General features: G+C 51.8%; 1 protein-coding gene across 5 annotated transcripts; it reads left to right on the top strand.

Annotated features, from left to right (window-relative positions):
• On the top strand, window positions 1–27,942 carry SEMA4A (semaphorin 4A). 5 transcript variants are annotated; one of them, XM_021089686.1, is made up of 15 exons: window positions 1–76; window positions 7,627–7,794; window positions 9,984–10,144; window positions 11,070–11,132; window positions 11,393–11,491; window positions 11,724–11,829; window positions 12,687–12,803; window positions 13,177–13,301; window positions 13,471–13,643; window positions 14,930–15,080; window positions 21,850–22,030; window positions 24,614–24,732; window positions 24,841–24,998; window positions 25,334–25,434; window positions 26,632–27,942. In XM_021089686.1, the coding sequence occupies exons 2-15, from the start codon at window positions 7,656–7,658 to the stop codon at window positions 27,225–27,227; spliced, it is 2,289 nt and encodes a 762-aa protein (XP_020945345.1). In that variant the 5' UTR covers window positions 1–76; window positions 7,627–7,655; the 3' UTR covers window positions 27,228–27,942. The 5 variants fall into 5 exon arrangements, with proteins under 5 accessions (XP_020945345.1, XP_020945347.1, XP_020945344.1 ...); XM_021089688.1 differs by lacking the exon at window positions 1–76 and adding an exon at window positions 2,710–2,731; XM_021089685.1 differs by lacking the exon at window positions 1–76 and adding an exon at window positions 2,858–2,946.

Genomic DNA, 27,942 nt, shown 5'->3' with positions numbered 1-27,942 from the left:
CTCCGCCCCTTGCCCGGTACAGACTCTGCTGGAAGCCTTGGACGCCTGGGTTAGGGTCTCCACTGCTGGGCTGGGGGTAAGGCTTGAAAGGGGTGGGGAAGGGGGACCTCGGTCCCCAGGGTGGGGTGGAGGGGAGGCGGGAGGCCAGTTTCCTAGCGCTGTGGACATGAACTATCTGTGTGCCAACTCCAGTGGATAACGTAGGGAGCCCTCTGGGAGGATGCTTGGGCCTCAGACTAGCGGGTAGGGCAGCCCTAAGGATCTTGGGGGACAGTGACTAGAGGGCAGGATGCCTGGGTCTCCTCACCCTCCACTCCCCCTTCGTATTTTTCTGGGACCTTCATTTGCTAACCTCCATTCAACCACCCCCCTGCGTCTCCTGAAATTAAAGACATAGGATCCTGACCCCTTGTCTTCCACAGATGGGGAAACTGAGGCTGAGCAAACCAGAGGAAATGGAGTTGTGTGGGTCATGGCAGGAGAAATAGAGGTTAGGCTGCAGAAAGGTTCTCTGTCCTTCTCTACCCCAGACAACTAGACATGGGAACTTGGGTGTCCAGCTCACCCCAGCAACTTTGTAACTACAGCCTTGGCCAGCACCCGGGTCTAAGTCCCTGCCCCCCTCAACAAGACAACTTAGCTCTTTACTGGAAGTTTTTGCTTTTTGTTTGTTTGTTTGTTTTTAGGACTGCACCCGAGACATATGGAAGTTCCCACACTAGGTGTCAAATCATCGGAGCTGCAGCTGCTGGCCTACACCACAGCCACAGCAACACGGGATCTGAGCCGCATCCACGACCTACCCCACAGCTCATGGCAACACAGGATCCTTAACCCACTGAGCGAGGCCAGGGATTGAAACCGTGTTTCTGGATTCGTTTCTGCTGTGCCACAACGGGAACTTCTTTCCTGGATATTTTGATTTCCACATATCAGAGCCAGGAGAGGCTCCCAAAAGCCCAGCTGGGTAACCTGGAATGAAGTGGAGCCCGGGGGCCTGTAGACTCCTCTACTCTACTCCCCTGGTTTATTTTGCAAATGTAGCCTGTTCTAGTTCTGCCACTCTGTGGCAGGACTGGGCCCAGTTCCCCTAAAGGGGAAGGGACTCGGGGCAGGGACCCAAGGACCCCCCCCACCCCAGGTGTAAAGGCTTTCTGCAGTCCAACTTCCTGTTACAGTCCTAGTTCAGTGTCCCTGCCACCTGATTGCAAGTCAGCCCTTCCCCTCCTGCCATGGGTCCCAGTCCTGAGGGAGAAGAGCCTGAAGTAGGCACACTAGTCCCCAAGGCCTCGGAGCTGAGGGCACAGAGGATGGCGTGTCAGGAAGTGGTGGGAATGTGATAGCAGTTCTGCTCAGAGTCCACTTCTGCTTTCAGCCCATGTCCTTCTTGCCCTGCCCCAGACAGAAATGCTCACCCATTGCCCCAACCCAGACCTAAAGGGGAAGCAGGCTTGGCCTGTAAAACCCTCTGCCCTGGGCCTGCAACAGCACACTCACTTCCTTCTTCCTAAAAATACTAAGTCTAGAGATGAGCCAAGCTCAGGTGGGCTGGAAAACCACAATTTTACCTATGTGAATCAGAGAGGGCAAGTGCCCTGCCTAGGATCACACAGCAAGTTATAGGTATCCAGGCCTGGGATCCAGGGCTCTTGTTCCCCAGCCCCTGGTACCTTTTTCATAGTCTTCCCACAGGCTGAGACGAGCCAACCTGGAAGGGGATTTTTCAACTTTTCATTTTACCAACAGAGAAGCTGAAGCCCAGTGGGGACAGGAGGGAACTCTGGTAAATAGCAGTCCAGAATCAGGGCTGGCAGAGGACACCAGGCCCAGCTCCCAACTCTTCCACCCAGACCCTGCTTGCCTCACAGATGGGAGAGAATCCAGCCCAGTCTTGTCTTTTTTTTTAAAGGGCCACACCCACGGCACATGGAGGTTCCCAGGCTAGGGGTCTAATTGTAGCTGTAGCCACCGGCCTCTGCCAGAGCCACAGCAACGCAGGATCCGAGCTGCGTCTGCCACCTACACCACAGCTCATGGCAATGCCAGATCCTTAACTCACTGAGCGAGGCCAGGGACTGAACCTACATTCTTCATGGATGCTAGTTGGGTTCATTACCACTGAGCCATGATGGGAACATCTCTTTTTTATCCCTATCTGGTCTGGACCTCTAGCAAATCCTCTCTGAAGTCTGCCCTCGTTCCCTCCTCTTATAGCACAAATCTTCTTCTAATAGGTCTCAGGGGGTAGCCAAAAAAGACTTCTGGAGGAGCCATCTTCTTGGTAAGGTGGTTTAGGAAGAAATGGCAAAACCTGAACCTGGCAGTAGAACCCTTGCCTTGCAAGCCAGGATGCTATCAATAGAAGGGGGCTTCTTACGCTTCTTGACAGAGACCCTGTCTCTTGGCTTATTTGCATAGATAAGTATTCATTTGCATCCTCTTTGGCAAACTCAATTTGTCTGGGGTCAGGCTGGCTAGCATTCAGGTGTGACCCCATTACAGACATACAGTTCCTGAGAGAAGAGGGGAAACCCAGAGAAACTGACTATAAAGGAGAACTGGCCCCAACTGACCCCCTGAACCCAGCTGCGGGACATTTGCACTGTGGTTCCTGCCTGACAGTGAGCTGAAGCTGAACAAGGACCCCCAGGGGCCAGTGTGGCCCCTCCTGGCTCCCCCCACATCCGGAGCCCTGCTTCCTCCACACATGTGGATCCAGGAGCCGCAGAAGGTGGGGCGCAGGGGGACACGGGTAGGAGGAGGAAGAATGTGGGGAGATTCTAGTCCCTCCCACTTAGAGATGTGGTTGTCATGGTGACCGAGGACCAGTGAGGCGGGATGGGGTTGGGGATGGGGGGCGGGGGTGTGGCAGGGACGAAGGCACTGGGAGACTGGAAGCCTGGCATTCCAGGCGGAGGGAAACGCAGCGGCATCTCCGAGCTCCAGGTAAGGGAGCGGGAGAACTGACAGTTCAGAAAGGCGGGGGCGGGCCATTGTCTGGCTCTGGCTCTGCCCTAAGGAGGGGGCAGACAGAGGGGGTCGGGCCATTGTGTTCAATACTCAGCTCAGCCTTCCAGCACTAGTCAGCCTGGAGGAGGAAACCTAGGAGACACTGGGTAAGGGGTTAGGGGGGGATTGGGCTGGGAGGGTGGCAAGAAGGCTGGGAGACTGTGCGGTTGGGAAGAGGTGGGGAGATGCTGGGGGAGTAGAGGCTTGGGGACATCCCTAGTGCCATACACACCGTAGGCACTTAATAATCATCAGTTGATTTGACTTGCTGATGATTGTAAAAAGAGGGTCATGAAAGGCAGGCCAGGTGAGGCTAAGGGGAGCCGGGAAGCTGAGGTCGCCCAGGTCTGTGCATTTCTGGGGCTGCCCCTGAGGCCGGAAGGGAGAGGTGGTGGGAAACACTCGACCAGCTGGGTCACTGGCAAAGCCAGGAGTGACTTCTCTCCTGGCTCCAGAAGCCCCTCTATCAGTGAGGTATCTGTGTTCCCTCGGGGTGCAGCAGAGACAGAGCCCCTGGCCCCCCTCCTCCCCCACCTAGTTCTCTATCCTGGGCAGAAAGTCCGCCAGAAAGGGGCTACTCTTTGATGTGGTCTAGAGGCCATGGGGGGGGGATGTCCCCACTTGGGGGGGGGTCAGAGTTGAACTCAGAATTGTAGCCCCAGGCGTCCCCAGGCTAAGCCCAAGGCTTGGGGAGAAAGGAGTTGGGGGCTCCACATTGAGCTTTGAAATGGTACGGCCCTTATAGCTTAATCCCTGAACCTCCAACCCGTTCTTACTGCCACCCCACCTGAACTGCTGCCTGCCTCCATCCCTAGCCAGGGCGCTTCCTCTTCCTGCCCTTGGTTTCCGTATTAGGCAGTGAGGGGGTGGGACCCTGTCAGCATCGAGCGTCCTGATGCCGTGGGCAGGACCAGCTTCATCACTTGTAGGACCCAGTGCAAAAGGAAGGTGTGGGGCCCCTCTTTCAAGATCAAGACTTTCGAGCTGGCAGCTGTTGGGCATTAGAGTGAGCGCCGGGCTGTGGGTGACTGCGCAGGTCACGTGCCCAGGAAGCCAGCCCTGACTGTGGGCTCTGCAGCTTGCAGCAAGGGAGATGGACTTAGGGCCTGACTCCTGAGGCCCTGATGAGAGAGGGGCAGCCGTAGGGGGCAGGGTGCCCTTCCCTTCACTAGGCTCCTCCACTGAACTAGAACAGGACTCCCTTGCGGAAGCAGAGGGAGTACCTGTGTCTGATGGTCTTTCTTCAGAGAGGTCTCTGTTTCCTTTGAGTCAGGAATCACCCCCAGAGATCCTGTTTCTTAGCCTAGAGGAGCTAGAACGTGACACCCCACACCCTCCACACTCGCCGTGTCCAACCAAGTGGCTCGGAGCTGAGTGTCCCGGATTGAGGCAGGAGTAGAACTAAGGATCTCACTCTGGAATGAGGCAGATCTGAGTTTAACTTAGCTTCCGGCTGTGTAACCTCCTTAGCCTCACTTTCCTCATCTGTAAAATGGGACTATGGTTGTACCTGGCAGCAGAAATTTTTGGGTAGACCAAAGCCTGATAAGGCAAACTTCAGGCTGGCTGGAGAGGCTGAGGAAAAGGAGATTTGGTGCCTGAAGGAGAATTCCTGGGTCTCCGGAGAAGGAGGAACTAGACTCAGGGGAAGGAATCTCTGACTTCCAGAGAGGTGGGAAACTCTGCCCCAAACCCTGCCCCCACCCCATCCGAACTCCTCCCAGAGACCCAGATAAGCCAATCCGTTCAAGCAGCGAGGTCCTGGTGGGTAGGTTCCCACTCTGAGCTGGGGATGGGGAGGCATGGGGGGAGGGGTTGGGGGGGAGCTTCCCTTGATGCTGAGAGTCTAGAAACCTTTCTCTGGGTGGCTTGGCCCATGGCTTCTCCCAAGGACCTGGCAACTGGCTTCCATGAGAGTGTGGGGGAGTCTTAGACAAGTCTTGACAGAAACAGCTGTCAGGAGGGGTTTGGCTGAGACGAGCCCTCAGGGAAATGGCGGGAAAATGGGACCCAAGGGAGAGGAAAGAAGGCTGAGCAAGCTCTGACAAAGAATTCTCAGGAAGAGCCTAGGCTGTATCATCACCCTGTAGGCTGGTGCTGTGGCAAGAGGGATGGAAGTTACACTACAAGAAGGACTTCCTGACCGTGAGGAATGTGCATTTAAGAAGGAGGTGGGTTATTTATTGGAGTCAGATTAGCCCTGGGATGTCTGCTCCTTAACAAGCAGTCAGCTGAGTGGGCAGGAAACTACCCACTTTGTAGGTCATGGAGCCTTTGGTGCTAGATGCCTCATTAACCCTGCATTATGGGGTTCCCCATGGACACTTCAGGGAGGGGTGAGGAGCCACCAATGGGGATTTGGGTGCCTGAGAAGTATGTTCCAGAAGTGTGAGCTCAGATGAGAAATTTTCTGGGCCTCCCACTGGCCAGATGCTGCCTAAGAGTGGTGGAGATAAGACTACAGGAGGAATTTCCTCAGCAAAGCCACGGATCAGAGCCTAATGCAATCTTTTTTTCTTTCGTTCTTTCTTGATTTTAAAATCATTTAAAAAAACGGAAGTATACGAGTTCCTTTCGTGCCTCAGTGGTTAACGAATCCAACTAGGAACCATGAGGTTGCAGGTTCGATCCCTGGCCTTGCTCAGTGGGTTGAGGATCTGGTGTTGCCGTGAGCTGTGGTGTAGGTCACACTCACAGCTCAGATCTGGCGTTGCTGTGGCTGTGGTTTAGGCCAGCAGCTGTAGCTCTGATTCGACCTCTAACCTGGGAACATCCATATGCCATGGGTGCCGCCCCAGAAAAGACAAAAAAAAAAAAAAAATCACAGTTAATTAACAATGTCGTGTTTCAAAAATATAACAAAGTGATTCCTTTCCAGTATAGGTTATTTTTCGGATTCTTTTCCATTATGTTATTACAAGATATTGAATATGGTTCCCTGTGCAACATGTCCACTAAGACCTGTGGCCGAGGAGTTCCCATCATAGCTTAGCAGAAGCAAACCCAACTAGTATCCATGAGGATGTGGGTTCGATCCCTGGCCTCTCTCAGTAGGTTCAGCGGGTTAGGGATCCGGCGTTGCTGTGAGCTCTGGTTTAGGTGTAGACGAGGCTTGGATCTGGCATTGCTGTGGCTGTGGTATAGGCCAGCAGCTGTAGCTCTGATTCGACTCCTAGCCTGGGAACTTCTCTATGCCCTGTGTGCAGGCCTAAAAAGCTAAGTAAGTAAGTAAATAAATAAATAACTGACTACAGCCCAGCTGAAAGTGGGAGGTTCGAAGGTTAGACCACTGCAGGGACTTCCTGGTAGGTAGGAGTGAAGAGCTCGCCCCTCATGGGTAAGCGAAAGGAGGAATATGAAAGACAGTGCCATGTCTCGTATCTGGGAAATGTTGAGCAAGAGGAGAAACCACTGCTAGGCTGGTTAGACTGGCTGTGATGTGACAGAGGGACAGGGGAATGGCTGAAATGACCTAGAAACTTTCTGGCCTTTTAAACTTTCTGGGTAGACAGGTGAGAGGAGGGCGAAAGAGAGAGGTGTGTCTCCTTTTATTCCCCTCCCAATCCTCCAACTTCCGTCAAGCCAAGGATCTGGAAATTCTGGTTTCCCTTGCCCAGAGCTCCCAGTGCTGGCTTTGCCACTATGGATACCTGGAGGGCCACACTCCTGGCCCAGCCAGGCTGAGCCTTCTGTCCTCTGCCTCTGGGGCCTGGGACCAACTCCCCCTTCTCCTTCCTCTTGGATGGCACCCCCACCCGAGAGTCTGGACACCTGGGTTCTGCACTGTGGCTGGCTCAAGGGTATGTGAGATGAGATGGGGAGCAGGGAGGCGGGGGGTGGCGGGTGGCAGTCCCAGGGGAAGATTATGCAGAGACCCAGGAAGACAGACAGCACAGCAGTGGAGAGCCCAGGGAGAGAGGGGGCAGCTGCAGAGGCTGGGAGGCAGCCAGCCACTCCCAGGCCTGGGCCACTTTCCGGGCAATGCTGAGGGCCAGCCTGGCGGGCTGGACTCTCATCTCCTCCCTGCAAGAAGAGGCCTGTAGGCCTGAGCGTCAGAGGCCCGAGCCCAGCTGAGCCTGGGGGAAGAGATCAGAGCTGGCCAATTCAGACCCGGTCTGTCGTTTGGGTCATCAGAGGGCAGGGCTGAGCATGAGGCCCCAGGTATCAAGAGATCTGAAAGTTCAAGGAACATCATATCTGAAGAATCTGTCTTGTGAGTGTAGGAATCTGTTCCCCAGAAAGTCCTTTGCCCAGGACCAGGCGTTGGTTTGTGCTCTGGGCTTTGGGAGGAGAGCAGGCAAAGAAGAGACAGCAAGGACTTCCCTGAGAGGAAGGTGAGAAGAGGCAGAGCAGGGCTATGGTGTCAAGAGATCAGAAGGGCCGAATGGGGAAGAGCTGGCCTCCTGTCCAGAGGAGAGAGTAAGAATGAGCCTGTGAGGGTGATGGAAGTGAGACTCTCTGAGGGCACTCCAGAGAGGAAATTGCCCTCCCCGTCCTTGCGTCTCCCCCCTCCCCCTCCCCCTCCCCACTTCTGCTGCCTGGGGCCATCTGATTGGCTCCCTGGGGGGATGTGGTAAAGACTGCTCACCCAGAGAGTACCCTTGCCTGTTTCCCCAGAGCCATCTGGTGACAGCCTCTGGCTGAGCATGGCCCTTTCAGCCCTGGGCCTGGACTCCTGGAGCCTCCTGGGCCTTTTCCTCTTCCAGCTGCTCCTGCTGCTGTTGCCGCCGACAACCACGGGGGGTGACAGGCAGGGGCCCACACCCAGGGTCCAGTACCATGCAGGTAAGTGTCTGATGGTTGGGAAGTGTGGGGGTGGCCACACTGAACCTGAGACGGGTGGAAGAAGGAGAGAAGGAACAGAGGAGAGGGGTAGGAAAACGGACATGGAGGAACCAAGAGAGAGATGCCGAGGAGAGCCAGCCAGAGCCAGAGTGAGCGCTGCCGATAGAAATTCAGACTGAGAAAGGAGTGAATGATGAAACTCAGTTGGGGCCAGAGATTGAGGAAAGGGAGGTCAGGGGGCTAGTGGCCCAGGGGCATTATATCTTCTGATTCTCCAAAGCTGGTGATTCTGCTTTCCTTTGAATGTCACTGTCATCAGACTGGGCATCTCAAGTGCGGTAACTGCTTTCCTGCCCTCAAGTGCCCCAAAGCCAAGGCCCCTGCTAGAAGAGCATCTGTGGACGTGGTGACCCAGTTCACACCAGGCCGATGCCAACCGTGCAGATCATGCTGGACCGCACCATGTCCAGAACTGGGGAACACCAGGCATACGAGACCTCGGGGTGGCCTGGCTGGGGCATGAGCCCTGAGACCCTGTCGGCATAGCTTGGCTCGTTTCTTACTCAGGCCGAGGGCCCCCTCTCACCTCCAGGGAAAAGACTCAGGAAAAGTCAGTAGTTGTAGGGACAGGGTCTCTCTGGCACGGTTGTGTCTTCAGCATCTTTCTGGAGCAATGTGGTTGAGGAGATGCATGTTGCCCATTGATGGGGTGGCCTCCTCTGTCAGGTGTTGGGATTACAATATAAACAGGACTCAGAGTTCCTGTCATGGCTCAGTGGTTAACGAATCTGACTAGCATCCATGGAGACACAAGTTCCATCCCTGGCCTTGCTCAGTGGGTTAAGGATCTGGCGTTGGCATGACCTGTGGTATAGGTCACAAATGCAGCTTGGATCCTGCATTGCTGTGGCTGTTGCGTAGGCCAGCAGCTGCAGCTCCAATTGGACTCCTAGCCTGGGAACATCCATATGCCGCGGACTGGGCCCTAAAAAGCAAAATAATAATAATAATAATAATAATAAATTTTAAAAAATAGGACTCACCCCCTGCCTGCAAGGTGTTCATGGTCCCCAAGGGGAAGCAGATGAGCAGCCAGATAATCACACTGCAGGGCAATCAGTTCAGTAACTAAGGGGGTTTGTACAGTTTTGGGGAGCCTGGCCCCTCCAGTACCTTGCCATATGTTTCCCCAACTCTTCCTCTTGGTCCTAAGATTCTCTGAGCCTCCACAGGTAGCGATTAGCTAGTCAGTCCTTGAACTGGGGAGACCTGGGGGGCCTCCCACAACCAGCTGGAATCCCCTGCCCAGGTGCCTGCAGGAAACTTTGGAGAAAAAGTTTCTGCTCAACCCGTGGCAGCGATGCTGGTGGTGGAAATTTCCTGCAGTAGAGGAGGGGAGGAAAGTGGGGTTGGTGAGTGGGACTCTAGAACCCACAGGTACCAACAACATACTCCTGCTGATGTCTGGCTTTCCTGTCTGTGGTCACCATTACCTTCTTGTTTGTCTGCCTTCTTGCCAGTCAGGACCAACGTGTCCTCCCCCATCGCAGCCCCCCAGGCCCGGAAGAGCCTCCCTTGTGCCTCACTTTATTTCCTGTCCCTTTGCCTGCTTCTTGGGTGTGGGCCACCCTCCCCCATCCACAGTCTGTCATTACCCTGTCTCTGGCTGCCTCTCCTCTCTACTGGGAGCTCACCACACGCAGCTCCTATGGCTGCCAGCAGGGTGGAGCTGCTGATGGAGAGTGGGTCCAGCTGCCAAGGCCTGGGGAGCACACTGCCCACTCTCCCCTTCCCCCACCGTTGTCTCAGAAATCAGCTGCTTGCACACCGACTTCTTTTTTTTTTTTTTTTTTTTTCCGATGTTGCTTTTTAGGGCCGCACTGGTGGCATATGGAGGTTCCCAGGCTAGGGATCAAATCGGAGCTGTAGCTGCCGGCCTACACTATAGCCATAGCAATGCCAGATCAGAGCTGTGTCTGTGACCTACACCACAGCTCACGGTAATGCCAGATCCTTAACCTAGTGAGCGAGGCCAGGGATTAAACCCAGATCCTTAACCCACTGAGTGAGGCCAGGGATTGAATCTGCGTCCTCATGGGTGCTAGTCAGATTGGTTTCCGATGAGCCACGACAGGAACTCCTGCCCACCGACTTCTCATTGCTCACCCCTTCTCACCACCTCTCAACAGGGGACGGACGCAGAGTTCTTAGCCTCTTCCACCAGAAGGGCCTCCAGGATTTTGACACTCTGCTCTTGAGTGGTGACGGAGGCACTCTCTATGTGGGGGCTCGTGAGGCCATTCTGGCCTTGAATATCCAGGATCCAGGGGTACCAAGGCTGAAGAACATGGTGAGAGACCAGGGAAAGGGTGTGGGCTGGGAGTGAAGAGGGGGCTGGCAGCCGCCCTCCGCCTAGGCTGCCTACGCAGGAATAACTGCCCAATTACTGTTATCTGTAATCAGCAGCAATCAGCAATTCTTGGTATATCTATATCTGACCTGTATAACAGACAAGAAATACTGAAGTGGCCTCACTCCTCATTGGTACCATGAATACTGGTTGAATAATATTCATTATGAAAATGGCTGAAAATGGAAATCATTGGAAATCACTGACATAGGAAAGAAACATTGACTCATTATATCAATAATGTGCTATCCACCCACTGGTAGACATCACTGAACCTTCTGTGTTAAACTACAGTCACCCTACCAAGGGAACCATGTGAAGAAGAAAGGGGGAGGGAAGGAAAAGAGGGAGGGAGGGAGCTAGCAATTACGGAGCATCTCCGTGGTTTGAGGTTGTGTGGTCTGTGGGCCACCTGCACATATGGGGAGCTGATTACAGATGAAGCTTCTCTGAGGTGTGGCCCAGGAACTGAGGTTCCCAGTTCCCTAGGAAAAGTGTGGTTTGTCAACTGCTGCTATGTCTACCACGCATGGCATTAGGTGCTTTATAGATGCCGCCGACTTGTGCCCTCCAGAAGCCTGTGCAAGTGACCAAGATCCCTCAACCAGGAAGTGTCTGAGCTTAGATTCAAACTCTGGTCTGATTCTACAGGCCATGTTCTACCGTGGAGCTGTGTCCTAATGAATATCAGTGTCATCAGAATAATAGCCAGAGTCACAAAATGAGGCTATCATAACCCAGCAGCATGTAACAGGCCACATTGCCTCTTGGCAACTTCACACCAGAGCCAAGGAGAGGATAGTAGTCAGAGCTAAGGCTGAAGACCTTTTCCCTTCATCTCCCTCTTCCCAATGCCCCGCTGCAGATCCCCTGGCCAGCCAGTGACAGAAAAAAGAGTGAATGTGCCTTTAAGAAGAAGAGCAATGAGGTAAGTTGAGGTGGGGCTATAGGGGCTCTGGTAGAGAAGAACTCTGTCCCCAGAGCATCACTGGATGACCTCAGGTGGGGCAGGCAGCAGAGGATGCTTGTTTGCATGGTTCCTGCCTTCACCATGTTCTATAGACTTACAGGAACCACCTCAGCATTGCTCGACCCTTCTCCCTGCTCAGGAGTGAGGAGCAGCCTCTGGGGATCCAGGAGTTTGGGGCAAGTGCCCTGGAGACCTGAATTCTCTATCCCCTTCCCCAGACACAGTGTTTCAACTTTATCCGCGTCCTGGTCTCCTTCAACGCCACCCATCTCTACGCCTGCGGCACCTTTGCTTTCAGCCCTGCTTGTACCTTCATTGTGAGTTGCTCAGCACCAGCTCTCAGGCCCCAAGAGTCCCTCCTCACATCTACTCCCAGCCCCACCCTCTGCAGCTCTGGAAAACGCTGGTCTTCCAGATGCGGGACCCTCGTGAGCTTCCTGGCCCCAGACCAATTTTCCTCTACATCCCCTTCCCTTCCTTCCTCATGCCCCTCCTTTCCCAGACGTGAGACTCTGGCGTTCTGGCCCCCCAGCCACTCCCCCCCTCTAGGAACTCCAAGATTCCTACCTGTTGCCCATCTTGGAGGACAAGGTCGTGGAGGGGAAAGGCCAAAGCCCCTTTGACCCCGCCCATAAGCACACGGCTGTCTTGGCAGGTGAGTATCAGATTGCCTGGTCCAACCCAGCGTCTGCTTTCCCAGGTCACTCTGTGACATATGGAGTCTGACAGAGTTCCCTGAGAAGCAGCAGACAGAGGGAAGGGAAGCTAGGTGCCTTGGGGCACAAATTCAGAAGAAGCAGGTACCCCAACCACCAGCTCCTACTGAAGCTGCCACAAAGGAAGTGGAGCAAGGTGGATACAAAGAGATACACAGGGGCAGGAGGGACCAAGAAGGGTTTCAGGCAGAGAAGAGGCCCGAGATTCAGTCATCTGTGCAATTCGCACACATTCAGCCCATTGTGTGAACGCCTCCTCTGCCTGCCAGGCCTTGGGCTGGGAACTGCAAGGATTACAAAGGAGAAATCATGGCCATGTGCCCTTCCAGATGCAAACCATTACAGACTTCCCACCCAGGCTTCTTGAACGTGGCAGCCTTTGGCTTTTGAGCGGGACCTTGAAAGATAGGTAGATGGGCAGGGAAGGTACTCCAGGAAGAGAGGGGAAGGATCCACGGTGTGGAACCCAAAACACAGCCATCTTCGGGGAACAATGAGTGATTCTAACCAGCAAGTTGTTCAGCTGGATGTGGGAGGGAGTAGCCAGAGAAAGACTGGAAAAGTGCCAAAACACCAAAGGCCCCAAGGCTGACCATTTCCTGTGGGGGGAAGGACTTAACTAAGATTGGTGCTCAGAGGGGGACTGTGAACTGGGCTTTGGGGCTCCACAGGAAGGTGCAGAACAAATGAAGGAGGCCAGAGACTGATGCGAATGCTGCCCCAGTCAGAGGCAGGTCCGAGGAGGGCAGGGTGCCCTCCAGCTGATGAGGTGTCCTACCCTCTCCCCCCACCCTAGATGGGATGCTCTATTCCGGCACCATGAACAACTTTCTGGGCAGTGAGCCCATCCTGATGCGCACACTGGGATCCCAGCCTGTCCTCAAGACCGACAATTTCCTCCGCTGGCTGCAATGTAAGGACCTGAGCCCCACCCAGCACAGGTCTGGCCCCTTCCCCAAGTCCTGGAGACCTGGCACTGTGAACTGCTGTTAATTCACTCAATTCTCGTTTGTTGAGGCATGCTACGTGCAAAGCAGTATGTTAAATGCTGGTGGTACAGCAGGGAAGAAAAGCTTCCGTCCTCGTCAAGTTTTCCTCTTACGTAAATAAATTAGAGAAGCACCAGTCGCTCCCCAACTTCATCCTCCCACCCATGTCTACGCCTCGACCAACTGTGGGACCCGAGGCATCATGTCACCCGGCTTCTAGAGCCAAGGGTTTTCACAGAGGGGAAGCCAGGGCATCCAGGTGCTCCATCTCTAAGCCTATCTACTCCGCCCTGGCAGCGGACGCCTCCTTTGTGGCAGCCATTCCTTCGACCCAGGTCGTCTACTTCTTCTTCGAGGAGACAGCCAGCGAGTTCGAGTTCTTCGAGAAGCTCCACACATCCCGGGTGGCCAGAGTCTGCAAGGTCGGCCAGCGGGGTGGGGGGCGGGGCTGACCGTGGAGAAGCCAATGAGGGCGTGACATGGGCGGGGCTGAGCATTTAGGACCCAATCGAGTGGGAGGGAGAGGGCGTGGTTTCCGGGAGGGGAAGGGGGAGGACACCCCGGGCCCTCTGACTCCTCTGATGCCCCTAGAACGACGTGGGGGGAGAAAAGCTACTGCAGAAAAAGTGGACTACCTTCCTGAAGGCCCAGCTGCTCTGCGCCCAGCCCGGACAGCTGCCCTTCAACGTCATCCGCCACGCCGTTCTGCTGGCAGACAATTACTCCACTGATCCCCATGTCTACGCAGTCTTCACCTCTCAGTGGTGAGCAGCTAGGCGAGAACTTGGGTCTGGAAGTGGGATTTGGGATCAGCCCCCATGTTGCCTTGGCTCACCAGGGAAGGTAGGAACTGATGTGAGCCAAGCACACACTCCACACTTCGCATAGGAGGGTGTTTGATCACTGTCTTCCAGGAATTTGACTGATGCCCTTAACGTAAATCAGAAAAGTTCTGATTAGTTTATACCCTGCCTGGTTCCAAAAAGGATAGGAGGCAGCTTATGAAAAGCAAATGTTAAAACCTATGAGGAAGTGTTAAAAAAAGGAGAATAAGAGAAGCCAGAGATAGGGTCAGCACATTATAAATGTTTGTCATTTATACAGTCTCTGTCATTTATACAGCCCATATTTACCTCTGGGCTTCCTAATGGTCAGAGTGAAGAGCGAAACATCATCAGTAACATAAGATAAAAATAAAGTCGTTGCTTGGAAGCTGAGAAAGTTTAACTTATTTGCTGTGGTCTGGCCCACAGGGTTCAGGTACCTGCTGACAGTGTGTCAGGTACCAAAGATATCTGTGGAGTTCCCATCATGGCTCAGCGGTTAACAAACCTGACTGGCATCCATGAGAATGAAGTTTCGATCCCTGGCCTTGCTGGGGGTTAAGGATTCAGCGTTGCCATGAGCTGTGATGTAGGTTGCAGATGTGGCTTGGATCCTGTATTGCCGTGGCTGTGGCATAGGCAGGCAGCTGTAGCTCTGATTTGACTCTATATGCCACAGGTGTGGCCCTAAAAAGACCCAAAGTTATCTATTGTTGTAAGCAGGGTCTGGTACCTGTGGCATCCAGAACTGAGAACATGGTGTAAGCCACCGTCAGGTTAAAGAGAACAAGAGGGACAGATCTTTTGCCTCCACAGATCAGGGCTGAAGGAATAAACATCATCTTGTAGTCAGGTTATGGTTGGTTATCTGAAGACCAGGAAATTCTGGGACCCCAAGCAAGAGCACTTCATCTGGAGCTTGTCAGGGACCTGGTTACACTGTCCCTCCCATAGAGACCCAGTCTGGGCAGGAAGGGCAGGAGGCACCCCTGAGCCCAATTAATTCTCATTAACGATAGTCACATCTCAGATCCTAAGATGGGCTAGAGTCTGGGGCTCTCCTTGCCCTTGTCACCACAGCTGGGCCTGACCCAGCTCTTCTGGGGTTTCTCACCAAGGTGGGAGGGCAGAGGTGGGGGGCGGGTGGGGTGGGAAGTAAGGGCTAGAGGGGGAGTTCTGGCACAGCAGAGGATATTACAGACAATGTCCCCTCTGGCTGTCTCTAGGCGGGTCGGTGGGACCCGGAGCTCTGCTGTCTGTGCTTTTTCTCTCAAGGACATCAAGCGTGTCTTTGAGGGAAAGTACAAGGAATTGAACAAAGAGACTTCACGCTGGACTACCTACGGGTTCCCTGATATTAGTCCCCGGCCAGGCAGCGTGAGTACTACCCCCCAACCCACTGAATGAAGCCCCTCCTCCCAGGCACGTAACATGCATGTCAAAACACCTGTCAAGGCATAGTACAAATGCCCAGCAAATGTGAGTGCTCCCCACACTCCCAAGTCCTGTCTGCTCAAATATATACCCATTCCAGCTGTCCAACCTCACCCTAAACACAGAGGAGTACCCTCTTCACCCCAGCTAAGTGCATGCCACATACCTGGGCATATCACTAAGGAAACAAAGGAGCACAGGCTAACACCAAGGACTGTCTTGGGCATCGTCACCTGCATTTCTTATTTCATTTTTGTTTTGTTTTTTGATCAAAGTCATATATGTACAACATTTAAAGAGTCATATAAAACTGCATGGCTGATTACAAAAAACAGCCCTATTCCCTATCCTTGGCACTTTTCCTGCTCTCGAGACAGCCACCTTCAATTCTTTTAGCTGATTCAATTGATATATATCTCCAAATCTCTAAATATTTTTATTGCTACTTTTTTTTTTTTTTTAAGGGCTACACTGGCAGCATATGGAAGTTCTCAGGCTAGGGGTCAAAATGGAGCTGCAGCTGCTGGTCTACAGCACAGCCACAACAACTCAGGATCCAAGCTGCATGTGCAATCTACACCACAGCTCACAGCAACATCAGATCATTAACCCACTGAGTGAGGCCAGGGATCGAACCTGCCTCCTCCTGGATACTAGTCAGGTTCGTTTCTGCTAAGCCACAACAGGAACTCCTTATTGCTACTTCTTGATGTTTCAGTTTTAGGCAATAACTGTTGAATTCCCATTCTGGATGGTGAGGATTTAACCATGTCCCCCCACCTCCTCACCCCCACTCAGCCATGTGCTGGAACTGCCTTGCAGCAACTTGCAAGAACCCTTTCCAAATGTAATTGTAATGTATACATGTAAGGATAACCTGACCCCCTTGCTGTACAGTGGGAAAATTAAAAAATTAAAAAAAAAAAAAAGAAAGAACCCTTTCCAAATTCACATCCCATGACATTATATGGATAGCTTGAAGTCAGTCATGGTGGGAATAATACATCACGGAAATCAGCACACACTTCAAATCAAGGTTCCCCCACCCATCATCCCAGAGCTGCCTTACCAACACACCCCTGCACCCACCCCTATCTCCCAATAGACTTTTATAGTAATTTTGATTTTATCAATATTTGTATTATGACTTATTATTCATAACTGAGCCAGGTAGTAAGCCATGATAACTTTTCTTTTCTTTTCTTTTTTTTTGTCTTTTTGCTATTTCTTGGGCCGCTCCCAAGGCATATGGAGATTCCCAGGCTAGGGGTCTAATCGGAGCTGTAGCCACTGGCCTACACCAGAGCCACAGCAACTCGGGATCCGAGCCGCATCTGCAACCTACTCCACGGCTCATGGCAACGCCGGATCTTAACCCACTGAGCAAGGGCAGGGACCGAACCCTCAACCTCATGGTTCCTAGTCGGATTCGTTAACCACTGTGCCACGACAGGAACTCCCCATGATAACTTTTCCTTTTTCCATAACTTTTAATTTTCCTTGGGGTTAGTAATTTATCTTAATTTTTTTTTTTTGCTTTGTTTTCTAAGCTCTTTATTTCAACCCCAAACCCTTCCTCAGTTATCCGAATCTATTCTGAAAACAGATCCATTAAGTGTTCTAAGAGTTTCGTTTTCCTGGAGATCCTTCCTATCCACTGCAGCCTGGACTTCCTCTGCAGCTTATCAACATTTGGGGTACAGCTGCCCTCCTGGAATCTCCCTTCCTCATCATTCTGGGCATTCCCTTTGCCGCTTTCTTGTGACCATTTGGTATTTCTTGCAACCCACAGCTTCCTCTTTTCTCTTTTTTTCCTTTTCATTATCTTTACTTTAGTGGAAGAGAGCCTCTGTAGGTTCCTGGAAAAGGATATAGAGCAGGTAAAGTTTTTTGAGACCCCGAATATCTGAAAATGTCTATTCTACATTCACATAGGATAGTTTGTCTAGGTGTATCCAAAGTCTAGCCTAGAAATAGTCTTCCTTCAAAACCTCGAAAGCTTATTCTATTTCCTCTAGATTCCATTGCTGCTATGGAGAAGTCTAAAGCTATTCTGATTTCTAACTCTTTGAATGTCACCTGTTTTTTTCTCCCTAGAATCTTGTTGTGCCTTTTTGGGCCCTGGTTGTTTTGAAATTTCACGATATTGTGCCTTGATGGGATTCTGTTCACATATTGTCTGGACATTCAGTTTGCTTCTTAAGCCTGGAAATTTAGTTCTTTCAATTCTAAGAAGTTTTCTCCTGTTTCCTTTTCATTCAACAATTTTTTTTTTCTATTTTAGGGCTGCACCTGCCACATCTGGAAGTTCCCAGGCAAGGGCTCGAATCAGAGCTGCAGCTGCTGGCCTACACCACAGCACAGCAACCCAGGATCCAAGCTGTGTGTGCAACCTACTCCACAGCTCATGGCAACGCCAGATCCTTAACCCACTGAGCAGGGTTGAACTCAAATCCTCATGGGTACTAGTTGGATTCGTTTCCACTGAGTCACACTGGGCACTCCTTTTTTTTTTTTTTTTTTTTTTGGCTTTTTGGCTTTTTGCCATTTCTTGGGCCGCTCCCGCGGCATATGGAGCTTCCCAGGCTAGGGGTCGAATCGGAGCTGTAGCCTCCGGCCTACACCAGAGCCACAGCAACTCGGGATCTGAGCCGCATCTGCAACCTACACCACAGCTCACGGCAATGCCAGATCGTTAACCCACTGAGCAAGGGCTTGGACCGAACCCGCAACCTCATGGTTCCTAGTCGGATTCGTTAACCACTGCGCCACGACGGGAACTCCGGCACTGGGCACTCCTGATGTTGACATTCTAAGGTTAGAATGTTTTCTCACTTCTTTCTGGCCCTCGTGGACTGGTCCGATAACTTAAAATCCTTTTTATTTATTTATCACAAGCAGAAGTTCCTGGGCCAGGGATCAAACCCACACCACAGCAGTGACAACACTGGATCCTTAACCTGCCGTGGCACCAGAGAATTCCTTAAAATCGTTAAAAAAATTTTTTTCCCAAATCTTTGGTTTCATTCCACTTTCTGGGAGAGTATCTTAATTTTATCTTCTAATCTTTCTATCCAATTTTTAAATTTCTGCTAACATATTTAATTCCCTAGATTTTTTTTTGAGTTTTGAATATTTCTTTCATAAATATGTTCTATTATAGAAACATACAAAAAGTAGACAGTATAGGGAGTTCCCACTGTGGCTCAGCAGTAACGAATCCGACTTGTATACAAGAGGATGTGGGTTTGATCCTTGGCCTCGATCAGTGGGTTAAGGATTTGGCGTTGCCATGAGCTGTGGTTTAGGTCACAGATGCAACTGGGATCTGGCATTGCTGTGGCTGTGGCATAGGCCGGTGGCTGCAGCTCCGATTGGACTCCTAGCCTGGGAACTTACATATGCTGCAGGTGTAGCCCTAAAAAAAAGAAAAGAAAAGAAAAAGTAGACAGTGTAGTCTAATGATACACCCATCAGCCAGCTTCAGCTCATAGCCAGTCCAACTGTTTCATCTATACCCCACCCATTTTTCCTCTTATTATTTTGAAGCAAATTCCGGACATCATATCATTTTAATCTATTAGTTGCTTAGAGCTGCAATAACCCATTACCACAAACTTGGTGGCTTAAAGCAACAGAAAGATATTTGCTCACAATTCCGGAATCTTGGCATTTGAAATCAAAGTGTCAGCAGGGGAGCTCCCATCATGGCTCAGTGGTTAATGAACCCAGCTAGCATCCATGAGGATGCAGGTTCAATTCTGCCCTCGCTCAGTGGGTTAAGGATCCGACACTGCCGTGAGCTGGGGTGTAGGTCACAGCAGCGGCTCGGATCTGGCATTGCTGTGACTGTGATGTACGCTGGCAGCTGTAGCTCCGATTCGACCCCTAGCCTGGGAATTTCCATATGGTGAGGATGTAACCCTAAAAAGCAAAAAAACAAACGAACAACAAAAAAAACCCCCATCATATATATATAGTTTAGGAATTCCCACTATGGTGCAATGGGTTAAGATTCTGATGGCAGTAGCTTGGTCACTGCAGAAGTATGGGTTTGATCCCCGGCCTGTGCAGGGGGTTTGGATTTGGTGTTGTTGCAGTTGTGGTACAGATCTAGAGACTGTAGAGATTAAAGTTTGATTTGAGGGAGCAAAACTACCTCATCATGGTAGTGTGGCCTTCCTTCAGGACTGTGTAATCTCTGGCCATGCTCTTTGAAACCAGAACTCCTCTTTTGCAACATTGTGTTCTTGTTTCATGGGTATACTATTTCCATACTTATCTCTCTTAAGATAGAAATGATTCTTTAGTGTGAAGTTTTCTTTTCTCTGAATAATTCCTATTTCCTCTTAGATTTTTGGTATTTGTGCATATTTTCTATTTGTTTTTTTTTTTGATAGGGATAAAATAGATTTATTAAGATAGGATGCTTGTGAGAGATGCACTCAGGCAGGCAAGGAGGCTCTGCCTATTTGTTTATTTTGATCTCTTTCATGGTCATGGTTTCATGGACATATCTGGTGATCCTTAGCTATCTACTCATATTTAAGAGGGAAGGGACTATGAAGCTCTTTGGACTCTGCACATTCTGGCTATGACCTGACAACTCAAGCTCCATGATGGCTCCACTGAGGGTGGTCTGGCTGGGCTGCCTTGATGGGGATCATCAATGACAGTGTCTTTAGCCTTTCCTCTTGGACCACTGGTCAGTTTTCTCAGAGCAGACTCTTCCAGTCTTCTGCCTGGAGGGACATGATCCGGCTCCTGGTGTCATGGGGAAAGAGGGCTGAGTGTGGGAGAAGAGTCTTAGTCGGTATGGTGTCTACCTGCATTTAATCCCCTGCTTCCATTATTTAACCCTCTCTGCTCTCCCCTTTCTCTTAACCTCTCCAGAGAATAAACCTCCAGTCTTGGGCCAGGATGTGGAAGGGACAGTCACTCAGCTGCATGCAGCTGAGAGGAGACCTGCCTACCTCAATGGACTTTCAAATAATCTCTCTCTCTCTTTTTTTTTTTTTCTTTTTAGGGCTGTACCCACGGCATATGGAGAGTCCCAGGCTAGGGGTCCAATTGGAGCTGCAGTGCCAGCCACAGCCACAGCCACAGCAACACAGGATCCGAGCCGAGTCTGCCACTTACACTACAGCTCACAGCAATGCTGGATCCTTAACCCACTGAGAGAGGCTAGGGATTGAACCCGCAACCCCATGGTTCCTAGTCGGATTCGTTTCCACTGAGCCACAATGGGAATTCCTCAAATAATCTTGTTTATTCAGCCCCTCCTTGATGCCATTTCCAGAGGTGACTGGGGCCACTAACTCATGAACTTCAAGAATTCTGCTTTATCAATCTGATGGTTATCCCTGAACTGGCTTAAGGAGATTTTTTTTCCTAAATCTTTTCCTATTTTTGTTTACTTTCCATCTTCCAAAATGTGGCTGCTTTTGCCTCCTTTCCTGTTCTCCCCATCCCTGTAGGTTTATACCTTTTAAAAAAGTCCCTTTAGGAGGAAGCAAGAGTAGGTGCATGTGCTCATTCTGGCATCAAAATGAGATACAGATGTTACTACATCACTTTACAGATGAGGAAGTTGCAGCTCGTAGAGGTGGGGAAACCTGTCTGAGGACACAGCTTGTAGGTGACAGAGTTGGGGCTGGCATTAAGTCAGTGCTCTTGGAAATGGACAAGAATCGTGACCAAAGATCAGGACACAGGTGTCCCAGAGCCACAATATGCTGGTGTTGGCAGGGCCTCTTCGAGAACAGCCGGTCCAACCCCCTCATTTTATGGGTAAGAAAAAGAAGGCCCAGAATGGAAAAGGGATGTTCAGAGTCATGCATCAAGTTCATGCCAAACCGTGATGAAAAACACCCCCTGCCATACCACCCCTTTTTGTGACATCCTTCATTCAGTCACTGACTCAGTGAACATTTATTGGGCACCACCTGTTTGCCAGGTCCTATGCTAATCCTGGGTCTATAGACCTGAATACAGGTAGTGCTTCCCTGCAAGGGACCCTCACCCTACTTCCTGCTGGTGGTCAGGTATCCTTGGTGCAGGTAGATGGTGGAAGAAAATAATGACGACTTACATTTAACAAGTATTTACTTCATGTCAAGCTCTGTTCTAATGACCTTTTATGTATTAGTGCATTTCATCCTCACAGCGAGCCTATGAAATCTTGGTAATGGGCCCATTACACTGTTAAGGAACCTCAGACACGCTGAATTCAGAACTGGAATTCAAAGCCAAGCATCTCCAGAGTCTGGCTTTAATTATCATCATGAGATGAGGCCTGCCAAGAGGGCGGAAGGCAAAGGAGATTAGCCAAGGGGGAGGGAGGGAGGAGGCAGTGGGTGAGTTTAAAGGAAGGAAAAATCTGGAGTTCCCACTGTGGCTGAGCAGGTTAAGAACCTGACTGGTATCCATGAGGATATGGATTCGATCCCTGACCCCATTCGGTGGGTTAAGGATCCGGCATTGCTATGAGCTGTGGTGTAGGTCGCAGATGCTGCTCAGATGTGGCATTGTATGGCTGTGGTGTAGGCCAGCGGCTGCAGCTCCGATTTGTCCCCTAGCGCAGGAACTTCCACATGCCCCAGGTGCAGCCCTAAAAAGAAAAAAAAAAAAAAAAAAAGAAGAAGAAATAAAAATAAATAAATAAATAAAAGAAGGAAAAAATCTGACCTGATTTGTCTCCTTCCCCCTTTAGTGCTCAGAGGGCCCCTCCTCTGATAAAGCCTTGACCTTCATGAAGGACCATTTCCTGATGGATGAGCCGGTGATTGGGACACCCCTGCTGGTGAAGTCTGGTGTGGAGTACACACAGCTTGCAGTGGAGACAGCCCAGGGCATCGATGGGCGCAGCCATCTGGTCATGTACCTGGGCACCAGTGAGTAAAGGGCTCCAGGACATCCCTCAGGGCACTGGAGCAGGGGCTGCAACTCAGGCTGAAGAGGGAAAGCTTTGAGTTCATTCACTCATGGCTTCATTCAGCAAATGTGTTCTGAGTACCTGGGCGCCTACTTTGTGCCTTGTCCCCTGCTAGGCTCTGAAAATACAGTGGGGGAACCAAACGGCCTTTACCTTTTCTGAGCTTTCGGTCTGTGGGGGAGAGAAACAGAGGGCTCTGGTGGCCTTAGCAAGAACTGTTTATCTAATGGGGGAAGTGATGCTAGAGATGAAGAGTGAGAGAGGATAGAGGGGGAGCTAGAAACAGTGAAAGTAGATCACGCTTCTGGAAGCTTGGCTGTGAAGGGGAAGAGGGAAAGGGAAGGTAACTGGAGGAGGGTGTGGGATCCAGCCAGCCTACTTTTCTTTTTCTTTTCTTTCTTTCTTTCTTTTGCTTTTTAGGGCCGCACCTGTGGCACATGGAGGTTCCCAGGCTAGGGGTCTCATTGGAGCTACAGCTGCCAGCCTACACCACAGCCACAGCAACACCAGATCTGAGCTGCGTCTTCGACCTATACCACAGCTCGTGGCAAGGCCAGATCCTTAACCCACTGAGCAAGGCCAGGGATCAAACCTGCAACCTCACGGCTCCTAGTCGGATTTGTTTCTGCTGTGCCACGATGGGAACTCCCAGCCAGCATTCTTTTTAAAGATGGGAAAAATCCTCAGGATCCAGTAGAGAGGGCGATGGTGAGGAGATGGGCAGGCGAAGGGCTAATTGACAGGTGAAGTTGCAGAGGAAGCAGGAAGCCAGGGTCCAGTTCACAGGTGGGGGGACTGGCTGTGAGTAGAGGGGGACAGCATCTCTTCCGGGATGGGAATGAAGGTGTAGAAGGGGGGTAAGATTGGAGGGGAACATGTCTAGACTCAGGGGACACAGGCAGGAAGCAGGGGGAGCTCTTATGCGAAGGCTTTTTTGTTCTCGATGAAGTAGGAGGACGAAAGGTCGTGAGCTGGGATCGAGGGGCAGAAAAGGCAAGAGGTTTGAAGAGAGAGGGGGTCGGTTCAAATGTTCATCATGAAAAGAGAGACAGGGAGTTCCCACTGTGACTCAGTTGGTTGAGAGCCCAAACAGTATCCATGAGGATGTAGGTTCAATCCCTGGCCTCGCTCAACTCAAGCTGCGGTATAGGCCACAGATGCGGCTTGGATCCCACATTGCTGTGGCTGTGGCTTAGGCTGGCTGCAGCTGCAGTTCCGATTCAAAGGGGCAGCTCTAAAAAGACCAAAAAAAAAAAAAAAAAAAAAAAAAAAAACTAGAACAGAAAGGAGAGACAGTAAGCGGGGGATGGATGGGGAAGCTCGACAAGCGTATAAATTGAGGGCCTGGCTGAGGTGAATGACCTTGAGCTTTACTGGAAGAAACACATTAGGTTCATTCATTCTTTTAGGACATCAGCTGTGCATATATTGTGTATATAACAGAGAACAAAACAGACAGAAAGCTAGGTCCTTTAGGAGTGCATGGGGGAGTTCCTGTCATGGCACAGTGGTTAACGAATCCGACCAGGAACCATGAGGTTGTGGGTTCAATCCCTGGCCTTGCTCAGTGGGTTAAGGATCCAGCGTTGCCATGAGCTGTGGTGTAGGTCACAGACGTGACTCGGATCCCGTGTTGCTGTGGCTCTGGTGCAGGCAGGTGGCTACAGCTCCGATTGGACCCCTAGCCTGGAAACCTCCATATGCGGTGGGAGCGGCCCTAGAAAAAAGGCAAAAAAACAAACAAACAAAAAAAGGAATGCATGGGAACAGACAATAATCCTACTGAATAAGTCACTTGGTACAGTATGAAGTTAGAAAATAGAGCAGTGTGAGGGGTGGTCAGGAATGCCGGTTGGGGAGGTAGCAGTTTTTAAAAGGGTGGTCAGGGTAGGCCTCACTGAAGCCCCTCTGAGTAGAGACACTTTCGATGGCAGGAGGGAGGCTGGTGATGTGATTTTCTACAAAAGCGCTCAGCTGTCCATTACCTCATGTCCATAGAGAAAGGGGATGGTTGGTTTCCTCCAGGGATGGAATTTTTATCAGTTAGTTGCAAAGGGAGGGCAGAGAGGCAAGGGATTCCCAGCCATTTGTAAGAGAGCTCTGGGAGTTCCTGTCATGGCTCAGCGGGTATCCATGAGGATGCAGTTTCGATCCCTGGCCTTGCTCAGTGGGTTAAGGATCCGGCGTTGCCATGAGCTGTGGTATAGGTCACAGATGCAGCTCAGATCCCAAGTTGCCGTGGCTGTGGTGTAGGCCGCCAGCAGCTGCAGCTCTGATTCGACCCCTAGCCTGGGAACCTCCATATGCCACAGGTGCAACCCTAAAAAGACAAAAAAAAAAAAAAAAAAGGAGAGAGAGAGAGAGAGAGAGAGAGAGCGCTCCATCTCCGTAGCATAGGAGGAAACGGTCTGACAGATCTGTGTCCAGTGCACATTTTAACAGGAACTTTCTAACTGCCGGGGAGGCCACCTGGAGTCAAGGAGGGAGCATGAGAAAGGTCTGTAGATAGGGTGAGACATTTCATCTCTCTGTCTCTCCACAGGCACAGGGTCCCTCCACAAGGCCGTGGTGAGTGGGGGTAGCAGTGCTTATCTGGTGGAGGAGATCCAGCTGTTCCCGGACCCTGAACCTGTTCGCAACCTGCAGCTGGCCCCTACCCAGGTGGGAAGGGGCCTGACCATCACATGGCCTTCCCGTGAGGCAGGGCCTGGGTCCTCACCTGGTGTGGCTGTGGTAGGGGTATCCTGACACTGTCCACCTCTCTTCCAGGGCGCCGTGTTTGCGGGCTTCTCAGGAGGCATCTGGAGGGTTCCCCGAGCCAACTGCAGTGTCTATGAGAGCTGTGTGGATTGTGTCCTTGCCCGGGACCCCCACTGTGCCTGGGACCCCCAGTCCCAAAACTGCCGCCTCCTGCCCACCCCTATCCCGTGAGTGCCAGCCCTGGCTGGTGGCCGGAGCTGGCCTGCCAGGACCCTAGTTACCCAGCTTATGCTCCCAATCATCCTCTCTCCAGGTGCTGCTAATGCAGTCCCTCAAAGATTCCTCATCCTGGGGTGGGCTCCTCTGGGGTGGAGTTGCACCAGGCAGTTGTGAGCTACTCAAGGCCACCCTGGGCTCCCCCCACCCCCCACACCTCGCCCCTGGTTCCGCCTTGTCTCCACGACAACGCACCTTTTTCCCCTGCTGCACTTCCCTCTCGCTCCCTCCTCTTCCCACTTTTGTTCATTTCAAGGGATCATTTTTGCTTTCCCTGCCATCTCAGGAAGTTCTGGAAGCAGGACATGGAGCAAGGGAACCCAGAGTGGGCGTGTGCCAATGGCCCCAGGGGCAGGAGCCTCGGGCCTCAGATCCGCCCCCAAATCAGTGAGTGTGGGATCAGGGGAGGCACAAAGGCAGGGGAGGATTTCTGGGTGGGGGTGGGTGCTCTGGCCTCAGTTTTTCCCCCCAGCACCTGCCTCGCTTGAGACCTGAACACCCAGAGTTGGGATGGATTTTGGTGTTGGCTATAGGGAAGAGGGATAGGAATTCCGAGCTGGGATTCAGGATTGAGGTTGAAGTGGTTTTGGTGTCAGAGATGGAGTCAGGTGGACTGGGGGTTAGTTTGGGGTCCAGACTGGAGCTAGGAAAGGGGTCAGAGTTTGGGAAGTGAGATAGAAGTTGGAGGAGGAGTTCCCATTGTGGCTCAGAGGTTAATGAACCTGACTAGCATCCATGAGTGCACAGGTTTGATCCCTGGCCTTGATCAGTGGGTTAAGGATCCAGTGTTGCCGTGAGCTGTGGTGTAGATTGCAGACATGGCTCAGATCCCGCATTGCTGTGTCTATGGTGTAGGTGTAGGCCAGCAGCTGCAGCTCCGATTGGACCCCTAGCCTGGGAACCTCCATATGCCGCCAGTGTGGCCCTAAAAAGACGGAAAAAAAAAAAAGAAAAAGAAAAAGAAAAAAGAAAAGTGGAGTTCCCATCGTGGCGCAGTGGTTAACGAATCTGACTAGGAACCATGAGGTTGCGGGTTCGATCCCTGGCCTTTCTCAGTGGGTTAAGGATCCCACGTTGCTGTGGCTGTGGCGAAGGCCAGCAGCTACAGCTCTGATTGACTCCTAGCCTGGAAAACTCCATATGCCGCAGGAGTGGCTCTAGAAAAGGCAAAAAGACCAAAAAGAAAGAAAGAAAGAAAGAAGGAAAGAAAGAAAAGAAAGAAAGAAAGAAAGAAAGAAAGAAGGAAGGAAGGAAGGAAGGAAGGAAGGAAGGAAAGAAAGAAAGAAAGAAAAAGAAATAGAAGTTGGAGATGGGGAGTTCCCATTGTGGTGCAATGGGATGGGTGGTGTCTCTGGAGAACAGGGATGCAGGTTCGATCCCAGGCCCAGCACTGATCTCTGGCCCAGGAAATCCATATGCTGCTGGGTGGCCAAAAATGAAAAAAAAAAAAGAAAAGAAATAGAAAAAGAAAAAAAAATTTTTTTAAAGAAATTAGAGATGGGAATTTGGGTCCAAATGTAGGGTAGAGACTGCCTCCTGCCTGGCTTCTCCCCTTATCCTTTTTCCCCTTTCCTTCATCTGCAGTCAAAGAAGTCCTGGCCATCCCCAACTCCATCCTGGAGCTCCCCTGCCCCCGTCTCTCAGCTCTGGCCTCTTACCACTGGAGTCATGGCACAACGACAATCCCGGACACCTCTTCCATGGTCTACCGCGGCTCCCTCTTGCTGCTGCTGCGAGATGGTGTGGGGGGTCTCTATCAGTGCTGGGCCACCGAGAATGACTTCTCATACCCTGTGGTCTCCTACTGGGTGGACAGTCAGGACCAGCCCCTGGCCCTGGATCCCAAACTGGCGGGCATCCCCCGGGAGCGCGTGGAAGCCCCGCTGACCAGGGTCGGCGGTGGGGCCGCCCCAGCTGCCCAGCGGTCCTACTGGCCCCACTTCATCACCGTCACTGTGCTTCTAGCCTTAGTGTTTTCAGGAGCCCTCATCATCCTCCTCGCCTCCCCGCTGGGGGCCCTCCGAGCCCGGGGAAAGGTCCAAGGCTGTGGGACCCTGCCCCCCGGGGAGAAGGCCCCCTTGAGCCAGGAGCAGTACCTCCCACCCACCAAGGAATGCAGGACCTCTGCCTGTGATGTGGATGCCGCCGACCACAACTTGCAGGGCACTGAGGTGGCTTAAACTCTGGGTACGGGCTGGGGCTGTTGGACAGGGCAGGGTTCTTGGCCATGCTGGCTGGGGGGGACCTGGAGCAGCAGTGCAGCCCTGACTAGGATGGGAGTAGCACAAGAGACCACCCTCTTCCTGCAAGAGGAGCTTCTCCTCCCACTCTGTGCCGCTGATTGCACTCAGCGGGGCTGGGCACAGAGGCCTGACTCCCCTATGGGGCTCCCTTCTACCAAGCATGTGGCCTAACGGGGCCACCCCAGACCTGGACCTAGGCTATGATAGGAGGACCTGGCGAGGAGCCTTCAGTTCTGGCCATTCGGGACACTCCAGAAACATACTTCTGCAGGAGACCTGAAAACATGAAACATCTAAGCAAGTAAGGTAGCACACGGCACCTGGAGGTTCTGCTCTGAAAGCAGCTGCCACCCTGGCCACCCACACTCCCCTCTCCCAGGGGTCTTCAGGGCTCTGCAGGGAGCTGCCCCTTCGTGTTCCTCTTATCAAATCAACTGTGTACCTGGAGGTCCTTCCTGAAGTCTGACCTCCTTCCTTCTCGCTTCAGTTGGGGCAGATTTGATCCCTTCTGGCCTGGCTAGACCGGCAGGAGTCATCTGAGCCTTGTTCCCTCCTTTTCCCTGGCTGACTCCTGGTCCCCTCTCCTCTGTTTCAGGATTCAAAAACTGCTTGTCACAGACAGTTTATTTTTTATTAAAAAGACAAAGCTTAC

Source organism: Sus scrofa, chromosome 4 (assembly GCF_000003025.6).
Source record: "Sus scrofa isolate TJ Tabasco breed Duroc chromosome 4, Sscrofa11.1, whole genome shotgun sequence".
NCBI lineage: Eukaryota > Metazoa > Chordata > Mammalia > Artiodactyla > Suidae > Sus > Sus scrofa.
The sequence above is the reverse complement of the archived record's forward strand: the minus strand, read 5'-3'. Positions and strand labels throughout refer to the sequence as shown.